Consider the following 13,533-nt stretch of genomic DNA (forward strand, 5'->3'; position numbering starts at 1 on the left):
GACTCATGTCTAACAATGTTCATGCCAAGAATGCGTTTTGCATCACCTAAGTCTTTCATTTCAAAGGTTTTGTGTAAATCAGTTTGCAGTTTATTGATGAGATGCAGGCTAGAACTCGCAATGAGCATGTCATCCACGTATAGAACAAGGAAAATAGGAGTGCTATCAACATGCTTGAAGTATAAACAGTGATCATATCGACTTCTTTTAAAATCTAGTGAGAGCATGAAGGAATCAAATTTCTTGTTCCATTGTCTAGGGGATTGCTTCAAGCCATACAGAGATTTATTGAGAAGACACACATAATCAGATTTGATTTTATCAATAAATCCAACAGGTTGATTCATGTAGATATGCTCATCTAAATCACCATGTAAGAAAGCAGTTTTAACATCCATTTGTTTCAGATTCCAATTGTAGTGTGCAGTGAGAGCAAGAATGATACGGACAGTGGTGTACTTCACAACGGGAGAAAAAATCTCATTATAATCTAAGCCTTCTTTTTGAGTAAACCCTTTTGCTACTAGTCTAGCTTTGTACTTAATGGGGTTTTCTTGTTTAATCTTAAAAAGCCATTTGCAATCAACTACGGATGAGTTTTTGGGCCTAGGAACTAGTGTCCATGTGTTGTTTTGTTTTAACGAGTTCATCTCTTCTTTCATGGCACTAAGCCATTTTTCTGATTTCATAGCTTCCTCAACATTTGTGGGTTCAGATAGTTCTATGTTCAAAGCAGTGTCAAAATCTCTAAGTTTGGTAGGTATCCTAGTTTCTCTTCTAGCTCGATCTCTAGTGAGTTGGTAGTCATTAAGGGGGTTTTCTATAGTTGTGGTCTCATTTTCAGTGGTTACTACCTCATTTTCGTTTGTTTGTTCAGCTATATTTTCATTATTCCCTTCCCCCTCTTGGTTATCCCCTAAGTGATTCTCCACCTTATTGAGAGTAGGTTCTTTTTCTCTAAGTTGAGTTTTATCAAGGCAAGGAAACTCATTCTCGTTAAAAGTGACATCCCTACTTATAAGTACTTTAAAACCTGGTTGGCTACGAACCCAAAGTCTATACCCTTTTGTTCCCTCTGGATAACCAATAAATACACACTTAACAGATCTAGGTTCTAATTTGTCTATGTTTTGATGAACAAACGCAGAACATCCAAAAGTACGAAGGTAAGAGATATCAGGTTTTCTACCATTCCACACAAAATCAGGAGTTCTACCAGATAACGGCACAGATGGAGACAAGTTTATCAAGTGAGTAGCAGTAAGTATAGCTTCACCCCAAAAAGATTTAGGCAATCCAGAACTAATAAGCATGCATCTAACTTTATCAAGCAGGGTTCGATTCATACGTTCAGCCACACCGTTTTGTTGGGGGGTATAGGGGTTAGTTTTGTGCCTCTTTATACCAAATTTGTCACAGAGATTAGAAAAATCTTTATTGGAAAATTCGAGGCCATTATCAGTCCGAAGAGTTTTCACTTTCTTACCAATTTGATTTTCGACAAGAGATTTCCATTTTGTAAATTTCTCAAAAACTTCGGACTTGTGTTTCATAAGAAAGACAAACACCTTCCTAGAGTAATTATCAATGATAGACAGGAAATAACGGTTACCCCCATGTGTAGGCACACTAGATGGACCCCAAACATCGGCATGAACATAATCTAAAATGCATGAAGACATGGAAGGGAGTGATTGAGATGGAGTTGGAAAGTGTACTTTATGATGTTTTCCCAAGACACAATCATCACAGAAATCCAAATTTTCAATTTTGTCATTCAAAATTCCATCCTTTTTCAAAAAACCAAGACCTTTTAGACTCATATGCCCAAGTCGTTTATGCCATAATGCAGTCATATCACATTCATTCACAGAAGCAGTCAAGGAATCATATGTAACTGAGCATAGATAGAGATTTCGTTTCTTTTCAGCTTTAAACACAATAAGGGACCCTTTCATGATTTTCATGAGGCCTTTGCCCCACCTACCTTCTAGACCATCCTCTTCTAAGGCAGCACAAGATATCAAGTTGTGACTCAAATCAGGAACATACCTTACATTTTTCAGAGTTAGTCTATAACCTTCTTTGAAATTTAACGAGATGTCACCAAGACCCAAAATTTCACATTTCTTTTCATTAGCCATAGAAACAAAACCAGATTTTTCATAGCGAAAGTTTGAAAAGACTTCTTTAACAGGGCTCATATGGAAAGTACACCCAGAATCAATAAGCCATTCAAATTTGTTCACAGAGAGCACAGAATTTGCTTCATAGACCATGAAGACTTCACCATTTTCATCAGAGACATTATTCACTTTCTCTTGTTCATCAAAGTTTCTGTCCCTATTGTCACGTTTGGGTTTTCTACAATCTTTGATGTAATGACCCTTAATGCCACAGTTATAGCAACGTCTTTCCTTTGTCTTATCATCTCTAGATCTGGATTTACTACGGCTGTTTCTACTTTTACCCCTGCTGTGACTTCTACCTCTATTTTTAAAGCCATTGTTCCTGAAATTTGGTCTACTTCTAGCAAGATTTACCTCATGATTATTCTGACTAGGTCTAGCAATTTTTAGGTCCATTTCTTTGCTTTTAAGACCATTAACCACAGTATCTAGGTTGATGCTATCTCTACCATACTTAATAGCAGCTTTCACGTCAGAATAGGATTCAGGAATTGCATTCAAGAGCACAATAGGAGTGTAATCATCAATGTTTTCATCACCAGTAAGTTTAATGTCTTGTATCAACTTGGTAAACTCATCAAGGTTTTCATCAATGTTTTTGGAAAGATCCAATTTATAGCGAAAAAACTTTTCTAAGAGAAAAAGCTTACTGGGTAACGAAGTTTCAGTATACAAATCCTCCAATTTTTTCCAAAGCTCTTTAGAGGTTTTTTGTTTTCCCACTTTTCTAAGAACATTATCGGAAAGGTTCAAAATAATGGATGAGTAGGCAAACTCATCATTTTCCAATTGTTTTTCTTCAGAAACACTTTCAGAGTATTTCCCGTCAATAGCTTTAAACACCTTTTGTTGTATCAAAATACCTTTCATTTTCTGTTGCCAGATAGAGAAATCAGTTTTTCCGTCAAACGGTTGTAAACTATATCCGGCCATTTTGAAAGTAGAGGTCACGGTTTTTAAGGGAAAAAACAAAGGTTGTGGTTTTAAGTAAAATCTTTCGAAAAAACAGTTGATCAAGAAGATAATGCACTCAGAATCAGAATAACACCACAGAGGCAGAAATGTATCAGACAATAGCAGTACTAATTCTGACTTGCCAAAATATTAACAATGTACACAGGTTAAGAAAGTAGTCACAGATCACGATTTTTGGATAATAGATCAAAGTATAAGCAAAATCGCAGATCAAGACAATGAACCCGTATAATGATAAGCGCAGCAGTTATCACAGTAAATTTCAGCAAATCACAAAGAGAAGGAGAAATGAACACGGCCAAGGTCTTTCCAGCCTAACGCCCAGTCCAGATACCCGACGACCTCAGGGGTCCGGCCAGGAGGGTCGTTAAGGGGATAAGCACCTCGGTTATTGACAGTAATATAATGCTGAAAAATAAAATAAAGCAGTAAATGGAGGAGGGGTTCAAGCGTGTTACCTTCACCACGGCGCGGATAGGATCGGAACAGTGCTCTGATACCACTGTAGGGTACGAAACCCGTAGTGGTATCACTTAATCAACAAGCCCTAACCAACTATTACACTTGATGTGGAGTACGAAACTCCTTAAAATTATTACAAACCCGCAAATTACAGCAATAATATGATAATCAAAAGAACAGTAAATAGAAGGAATAAACCGTATGTTGAATGCGGCTCAGAACAAGTCAGATTCAGCGGCAACAGCGGACAAGGGTCACACGGCTCCAAACTCACTAAGACTTGGCCCACGGTTGCTCCTCACACCACGGTTCGTAGAAACAGACCCAGAATGAGAGACTCTCCCTCACACCCTTTCCCACCGAACACTAACAGGAAACCTCCTCACAACCGTTCACTCAGAATCGGACACGGAAACCTCAGCCGTTCACACAGAATCGGAGAGGGTAGAAGTGTATCACAAAGGGGGGGTCGGTTTTTCTCTCTCTCATTCGAGAACCAGAAAGCCCCAATTTATAAGGAGAGATATAGCCGAAGAGCAAGCGGGTTTTGGGGTGGCTTTCCTTTAGCCATTGGTTTGGCTAAGGAAAGCCACCACCATCAACGGTGGTGGAAGGGGAAGTCGAATCCGCCATGGATGGTAGTAGGAACGAAGAGAGGGAAAGTTCATAATGGCAGCGGCGCAAGAGGGTAAGAAATGAGAGAGAGAGAGAGTTGACTTAGGGTTACATAAATAGAGGTACCTGGGTCGGGTCAAGGGGGCCGGGTTCTGGGTCGGGTGAGGGCCATCCGAATGGGCCAGGGTCTTTGTGAGTCGGGCTGATGGGCCTCCCGAGTTGGGTCATGGGCCATATATTCCAACAAGCAAGAACCACATCGTCGTACTTTATATTGAGTTTCTATCTCTGTGTATATATATTAGGTGATCAGTTCCATGATTACCGATGAATTTTCAAACTATCCTAAGGTAATTAAATTTCCACTTTTTTCTTTTCTATATACATAGTTAGACAAAAATCAAAGATTTTATTGATGAAAAAAATGAGAATTTGTTCTCGTGGTATCCGATAAAATTATACTTTTAATCCTATAGAAGAAGAGGTTCAATATATTTAGTGCTTTGCTTTATAAAATTTTCAAAATGATCTTAAAATTGAAAAAACTTGTCATATTTAATCTTTGATGGTCCTAAATTAAAAGAATTTGATACATTTTGTCTTTCGCTTTAAATGATTTATGAGACTAAATACGTTGAATTTTTTCAATTTTAGGATCATTAAAATTTTCGTAGGACATAAGACTCTATATAATGAGGTTTTTAAATTTTATGACCATTTCAAAACTTTTATTAGATAAACTTATAATTGTTAAATTTAGCTTAGCTCGATCGGACTAGGACCTGAGCTGGTCCTAAGTGAAAAATTGGAATAAGTAGGGCACATCGGCTAGTCATAAAGTCGAGCTGCCATGCTTGCCACTTGATGTTTATTTAAGGGTAAATTATATTTTTGGTCTCATAAGTGGATCTGTTTCCAATTTTAGTCCGACTCAAGCCAATTCGCACATTTAGTCCCATATGTGAATTTTTTTTTTCAATTTCAGGACCAAAGGGGGGATTCCGTTAAAAACTTAACGCCAACCTCAATTTTTTTAATAAAATCCCCCATTTGGTCCTGAAATTGAAAAAAAAATCCACATATAGGACTAAATGTGCAATTGGCCTGAGTGTGGGATTAAAATTAGAAATAGGTCCACTTATGGGACCAAAAATGTAATTTACCCTTATATATGACAAAATTTAGTTTCCTCATATAAAATTAGTCACTAGAAAAGATATTGTTTTCGTAGTGACTCCAATTATAATATATTTTTATATTTAAACTATAAATTTTTTATATACTTTCTCAATTATACATATTTTTAAAATATAATATAAAATATATAATTCAATTTATATATAAAAATAAATCAAAAAATAAAAATAAAAAAGGAGGATGTTGAAAGACAGTAGAATGATGGACCGAAAAAAGGAGGAGACGTCACCAGAGGAGGGGAGATTGAAGGTGGGTGATGGTGCAGAATGACCGCCTGAAGTTGGCTTTCAGAAGTGGTCAACTGGGAGCTAAAGCGCGGTGGCCTCGATGGAGACAAAAAAGTAGTAGAAGACCGAAGCGCAGGTTAGGAGATTGGTGAAAGAAAAAATGAAGATAACTCGCTGAAGGCTAAATGGTGGTGGGTGGGCTGTTAAAATACCCGTCATTGGACGGATTTTTCAATAGTCCTAGACCAATGTCGAGAGGTGATCGGACGATGGAGAAAAGGACGACAGAAGATCAATGTGCTGGTTAGGATTTGAACAAAAAAAATAGAGATGACTCGCCGATGTCTAGGAGATTGGCAGTGGGTGGGGTATTAAAATACTCGTTGTTAGATGGGCTTTCCAATGGTGGTATGTTGGTGTCGAGAGGTAATCGAACGATGGAGATATGGGAGGACAGGCAAACTAAATTTAGTAATATATATATGGATACTAATATATATATATATATATATATATTAACACAATATATAATTTTTTATATATTAAAATAATATATTTTAAATTATATTTTTGGTTGCATAAGTGGACTTTAGTCCAATTTTAGTACCACACTCAGGCCAATTGTACATTTAGTCCCATATGTGGATTTTTTTTCAATTTCAGGACCGAATGGGGGATTCCGTTAAAAAATTAAGGCTGGCGTTAAGTTTTTAACGGAATCCCCCCTTTGGTTCCGAAATTGAAAAAAAAAATTCACTTATATATGCATCTTGAGTTGATCATATTCCGCCCTGCAGTTCGACCAAGTGATGCTTTACAACAAGGCTCCAACCGTCTCATAATTGAATTATAAAGACTATTGAAACTGCGCTCCTAAAACCACATAAACCAAACATATTAGTGCCTGCAATGTTAGAAGATTTTGTTGGTGTATATGTATGTTTTATGAACTTGGAATGGATACAAGAATCAACCTTAGTCTTCTTTAATACTGCTTGAATAACATAATTCCCAAACTGATTTTGAGCAAATCGAAGAGGTGTTCTCCGACAGTCTAATATCTCCATAGCCACTGTGATAATCCCATCGTCCAAAGCTTCCATGCATTTCTATACCTCAAGGCATCCACCTTCCATAAACTGATTTTGTAGGAGATGCGTTATTTTCTTGGTAATGTCCTTGTTTTTAAGGCCTACGAGATTTTGAACGGCGTAGTTCATGGAAACAATTAGCCCCATCAAATATTTAGCGTTATGAATTAAAAATGAAAAGAAATTAAAACTACAATGCACTTAGTTGTTACTCGTGTGGTTCGTACGAAAGATAATCTGATACATCTTCTATCTTATTGATAAATCTAACTCTTTGATCTCCACGGATGAGGGCGATGCAGTTGAGGATTGTTATCTGAAATTTATATATATATATAAATATAAATGATTGTGTCAAATATATAAATATTAGTGATATGTGTGTTAGGATACCCAGCCAAAAATTATATGGGTGCTTAGGATAGCCCAAGCACACAAATTAACTAGACAAGCCCAAATAGCACAAGGAGCCCAGGAAGAAGAAAGGTGAGACCCAAGACCTCCCACGGCCTGGACCATAATTAAGGTCCAATAAGATTTTCGACCTAAATGGTGTATACATGTGGCAGCCCACACTCCAACGAGGCCCTAAGTTAGCCTAAACATTAGCAGCCACCTTGAATGATATCAGTTGAAGAAGGACCAAGTAAGCAAGAAGGGACTCCCTTACAGGAAAGACTCCTAGCAGATGTGGTTTCTCCATAGGTGAAGGAGACTCCTGCAATACACATTCACCTGCAAATAAGAAGGGTTTATCCCTTATCCAACCAACCTAATCGAATTTCTTAGAACAGATTAACCCACTTCAAAGGGAGCAAACCCCCCAATAAACACAAGTTTAGTCCCTCCAGACGGAACTTACTTCCACTTTTCATTTGGCGCCAAGTTTAAATTGTCTCGAACTCTTCTAGGCATAATCAATTTATTCTGACAATTCCTATTTTTTGAATTTTCCTCTTTTTTCTTGTAGAATGTTGTAATATTTTCAGGCATGATTTATTTATTTGACAGTTCCAATTTTAAGTTTAACAATATTTGCATACAATGAGGAACAATTATAAATGAAACAGTTTTTACATAAGACCGTCCCTATTTGGAATAGTTCTGGATCGGTCTCGACTACTTATAATCATTCCTAAAATGAATAATTTTTATTAGAAAAATATATAATTAGTTAGTAATTTTTATAGAAATATTTACAGATGTTTAATTATAGAGACATTGAACTTTAAATTATAATAATTATTTTCTTCAGTCTAAATAATCCTCATGTAAAATAAGAATATGAATACACTATTGGTATCTTTACAAACATATAAACATATTATTATAACATTAAATTTAATTAGCAAAAGTACAATAAATATAATCAATTGACAAATAAAGGGTTAAAGTTGTTACCTGATCAAAATAATTTCAGATATTAATGAAAATTTGAGAGAGGTTGACAAAGAAGAGTATAAATATATTAGTTGGATAGTGAGAGATCAAGAAAATTTGAAGAGAGATTGAGAAAATATAAGAAGAATGGAAAAATATAGTGAGATTAAATGGAAAGAGAGGTGCATGTATATGTAGAAAAATTTCGAACGGTCTTTCAAACGGTTACCATAACACATAAATAGCTGTTAATTTACAATCTGTAACGATCGTAGAACCACAAAATAGGATGATTTTTTATCAGTTAAGCTATAGCTGGATGTACTATCTTTGGAATGGATTTAATAATACAATAATAAAAATACACTGAAATGGTTCCAACTTGAAACTCATTTAGTCAAGATCGTTGCAACACATCCCGTTTTAAGTAAAACTCATACTTAGGAATATTTTGTGTAATATTTGACCAATTGCGTACTAAAACCATTCCACTTTGTACCTTATCTTGGAATAGATTTACCAATTATCATTTTTGTGACACCAATTGTCTCATGTATAGGAACGGTCAATTCAAGACCGTCCATAGTTTTAATAATGTGTTCCGAACAGAGTTTCAATTGTTTATCGTTACAAGTTGGACCAATTTTAGGAACAAAAGCTGTAACTGTTATTTCGAAATACCGTTGGTAACGGCTTTGTCATTCAAAAACCACAACACAGAACAAATGAGGATCATGACATCATCGACCACTTTTCGTTCCTCATGAGTGCCAACAAGTATCTCAATATGGAACGGTCTTCTGTTCCGTGCCAAATTTCACTTTTTTTGTAGTGCTAATCTATTTACATATAAAATTATATTTTCTATGTAATTATAATATTTTTAAACATCAAAGAAAAAGTGAAAAAGAAAATTAATATTAATAAATATATAAATTTTACAGATTGTGAATATATATTAATTTCAACTATAGCTATGTAAAAATTTTATGATTCGATCTCATGATTTAAAAAATTGGTGATTCCCATTATTTAATATAATAATAATAATAATAATAATAATAATAATAACAACAACAGTAATATAGTATGCATTATACAATTTATTTTATTACTTATAAATTTATGTAAAAAATTAGTGATTTTTATAATTTATAATAATAATAATAATAATAATAATAAATAAATTAAAAAAAAAAACAGTTTGAGCTCGAGCTCGACTCGTTGCCACCCCTAGTTTTGGAATTGCCACCTTTCTCCTGGACTGCTTCAATTGGGCCTTGAAGGTGGACCTGATATTTGGAAAGCATGTTATCGGGCCCTCATCTTGAGTTGAGTTTGAGAATCTTCTAATGGACTATTCGACTATTATAGGAAAATATTCATATTTTACTATTTTTCACGGAGCCGCTTTAAATTGAAAAATGGTAGCTTCACGGAGGCTAATTGTGTAATTTCTGCTGATTATCCATTAAAGTCTTTCTTGATCATCCGCCGTCAATCGTCATTGATATCTTGGTGTTGGAAATCGCGTATTTTATTGATGGTAATGGCGTAAATTAAATGCTTCATGTCCAAATCAGTGCTATTTGCTCCATCCAAATAAAATTTTAAACTTAAAACGTTTAACTCATAGTTGAATTATTATATAAATTAAAACGTTCAAATCATTCTTCTATTAATATACATAAATATATAAAAATCTTGGAGTAGGTGTGTGTTCTGAAATATGGATTGCGACCCATTAAGCATGAAAAGTCTACCTCATGTCAATGTAAGTCACATGCACCTCGCTTATCAGAACGGTCACGAATTAATTATTGTGACTAGATTTTGCAATCTTCCTAACTTTTAAACAGATAAAACTTCATTTCCACACCCCAAATATTCACAATTAATGTGAATGAATGAAGTTTCATCACTCCTATTATTATTGTACTAGTAAGATGAAAATGGAAATCTTGTCACCTTCAACTTTAGCCCCGAAAGAAACCCTCTAATTTATTGGACTAACATTTTCTTGAAATTTTAAATGTCACGTTTAAGACACGCATATATTAACCATGCTCTAAGGATAACAAACGACTTATGTTTCAATATATAGATCCTCGCAACACGACTTATGTTCCAATATATCTATATATAAAGAGAGAGTGGCAGACCAATTATGCAAACTTTACAGTACTTAATCCTTAGAGATATGGCATTCCAAATTGGAGAAATGTCAGCAGAGCAACTGCTTGATGGTCAAGCCCATGTATGGAACCACTTATTCAGTTTCATAAACTCCATGTCTCTGAAATGTGCAATTGAATTGGGCATACCAGATATCATCCACAACCATGCCAAACCAATGTCTCTTTCTCAATTGGTCGATGCCCTTCCCATCCCTAAGGTAAAATCTCATTTCGTCTACCGTTTGATGCGCTTACTAATTCACTCTGAGTTTTTTGTCAAAGTCGACGTCTCTGATGAAGAAGAAAAAGAGCATTATTGGCTCACACCTGCATCTCTCCTCCTCTTGCGGAATGCACCCTTGAGCGTGGCACCTCTTGTACAACTCATATTGGACCCCAATATGACGGAACCCTTGGATCATTTAAGTGAATGGCTTGCGAGCCAACGCCATACCTCACCATATGAACTGGTGCATGGGAAGGTGTTGTTTGAGCATTTAGGGCTACAGCCAGGGCTGAACAACTTGTACAATGATGCTACGTCTAGTGATTCCAGGCTCTTGACTCACGTACTTGTTAGAGACTGCAAACAAATATTTGAGGGGATCAAATCGTTGGTGGACGTGGGTGGTGGCACCGGGACGACGGCTAAGGCTATTGCTGATGCATTCCCCGACATGAAATGTATTGTTCTTGATCTCCCACATGTTGTGGGTGGTTTGGAAGGGACTAACAACTTCACCTATGTTGCGGGAGACATGTTTGAGAATATCCCCTCTGCAGATGCTGTCTTCCTCAAGGTATTTATTTACATTAATTTTGATTTTAGTTCACATTCTTTCAGGAACATTTATAGACGTTAGAGATTAAGTGAAAAACAAATTAATTAGTATGTCTTGAGCGGATTTTGATCCCCAAATAAAAAAAGTGAAAAGTATAAATTTTTCTAAAATAATAATAATTATATATCTATCCATGTATCCTGAATAAAAATCTAATCCTTGGAGAATAGTATGTAAATATATATATATATATATATAATTCTCTCTTGTAAGGTAGTTTCTTAATTCAATCAAGATTTAATTATATTCATGATGATATTACATACTCATCCAACTAAATAATTTCCTTTTGCTTATAAATTCGAATTTCTTAGCAAGTTTTACTATGTAGTGGATACTGCATGACTGGAACGATGAAGATTGTGTCAAAATATTAAAAAAATGCAAAGAAGCAATCGCGGTCGAAGGCGGGAAGGTGATCATTATCGACATGGTTCTGGATGTTCACGGAACAGACAGTGGGGTAAGAGAAACCCATCTCCTGCTCGACATGGCGGTGCTCGGTTATTACAATGGTAAAGAAAGAACAGAGAAGGAGTTTGCAAAACTCTTGTTCGATGCTGGCTTCACTAGCTATAAGATTACTCCTGCATTTGGTATGAGGTCTCTCATTGAGATTTATCCTTGAAACCATGCAAGGAATATTGAATTGTTCATGGTCCTCTTTCAAATATTTGTTTAAGTACAACATCTTCTGTAAAAACTATATCATCTCACGCTTCCTCGAATGGTGTCTCATTGTATTTAATAATTTTAATTTTATATTGCATTTAGTGCTATTAATATTAACCTATAAACTTTCGTCGACCCCATTAAAACATGTCATTTTGGAAGTTGGTCATTCGCATCAAAGGATGGTAGCAAAGTGAGGGATCTCGTCAGTCCCTAATTCCTTGTCAAGTTGGTCTATCTAAAACAGATGGGAGCTCAGTCAAATGTCTTCTTATATTCTTGCGATTGGAGAAAAGTCTTGTGACCAGTAGAGATGCCTTTAGTTTTCCCAATCTCACAACCCAAAGAGAAACCTTCTCTTTTCCCTTTCTTGAGAGCAACCGCACTAGCTCGCTCTGTCATAGATGTGGAATGCCGCAACATCAAAATTTATGAAAATAGAAAAAAGAAATCAAAATATGGATGAAAAGCAAATCACCTAAGGAACCCCTAATCGGAAGGGGTGCTGGAGAGAGTCCTACATGCTTCAAGACCTTCTCTATGAGAAGTTGCTTAGGCTTGTGCAAATATATGGTTACATTATTGATAAGATCGCTATCCAGCCCCCCTCTGTAGGTCTCAAGATCAGGTTTAGAGATACGCTAGTCACATCGGAATGAATAATCCCGGCCAGGAGGAGGTGATGAAGCTCTCCCGCCATGGGCAGACATTAGATTTCAATTCTTCTAAGTAACAACAAACATTTCGAGGAATGAGGCAGAAAAAACCTCTATCACCTGACCTCTTCGAGGTCGTGAAAGAATAAAAGGACCAAAAATTTTCAGAAATAGGCCCAAGATCGAGATGCTGGATATTATGATGAAAAGAAGAATATGACTAATGGACTTTGGGGAGAGAGTTGCAAAAGGCAAATATCTAACTATGAAGAATGTTCTTGATGGGTGTTAAGACCACTAAAAATAATTTCTACAAACACTTGGCAGAATAGGAGTAGGGTCGATTACTCTGGGATTGGATTTAAGCTAATTCCTTCAAAAAATGTAAAATAATTGCGGGGTTGTGATTGTAAAGGAGAATAAATAAAAATAAATTAAATCTAGAAAGTTGATAAAATTAGGAGATGTAGATATAGGAAATACTTTTTTTGTTAAGGTCAGGTTCATTCTTGATTCTGTGGGTTGAGCATTGAAGCAAATATAACGCTTGTTCAAATAAATAAAAACAGTTATGGTCATTATTATGACTTAACGACATCACATTTTCTTACCTTTTCGTTAGCCAAGGTACAATCGTTGGCTAGATCCCTAATCAATGGACAACCTTGGGAACGTCCACAAGATTTAATCCATCAACAGCATTAAGAATTAGAAATGCGTGATTCTAACTAACAAATTCCTACGAGGATAATTCACTTAAGTTAGATCATGAATTCCACAAAACATAACTAACTACTTTGATATAATTGATCATGCTATGTTGCTACTGAGTATCGAACTAAACAAATAATTGTACGAATTTGTAAAGTTCTAAACCTTTTTGATAATGAACAACTCCCCATATTATTCATAAATCATATATTTGTACTAAGAACACAGAGAATAGCACGAATATTTACTTAACAAGCGTAGTAAGCATGGATTAGATCTCGCAACATTTTAGGAATCAAGCAATCACCTTAACCATAATCAGAAAATAATAAAATTAGC

The 13,533-nt window shown here is 35.6% G+C and overlaps 2 protein-coding genes across 2 annotated transcripts in view; both read left to right on the top strand.

Annotated features, from left to right (window-relative positions):
* The window catches only part of LOC105167562 (QWRF motif-containing protein 3), a 15,667-nt gene extending 11,061 nt beyond the window's left edge, over positions 1 to 4,606 (top strand). Inside the window, exon 7 of the mRNA XM_011087336.2 lies at positions 4,494 to 4,606. The gene's annotated coding sequence lies outside the window, so the exon portion shown is untranslated. The remainder of the gene's footprint in view (positions 1 to 4,493) is intronic.
* Positions 10,227 to 11,843, top strand: LOC105167383 (chavicol O-methyltransferase-like). Its single transcript, XM_011087075.2, has 2 exons — positions 10,227 to 11,113; positions 11,487 to 11,843. Exons 1-2 carry the CDS (start codon positions 10,304 to 10,306, stop codon positions 11,781 to 11,783), a joined length of 1,107 nt encoding a protein of 368 aa, XP_011085377.1. The 5' UTR covers positions 10,227 to 10,303; the 3' UTR covers positions 11,784 to 11,843.

Source organism: Sesamum indicum, linkage group LG8, assembly GCF_000512975.1.
Source record: "Sesamum indicum cultivar Zhongzhi No. 13 linkage group LG8, S_indicum_v1.0, whole genome shotgun sequence".
In the NCBI taxonomy this organism is placed as follows: domain Eukaryota; kingdom Viridiplantae; phylum Streptophyta; class Magnoliopsida; order Lamiales; family Pedaliaceae; genus Sesamum; species Sesamum indicum.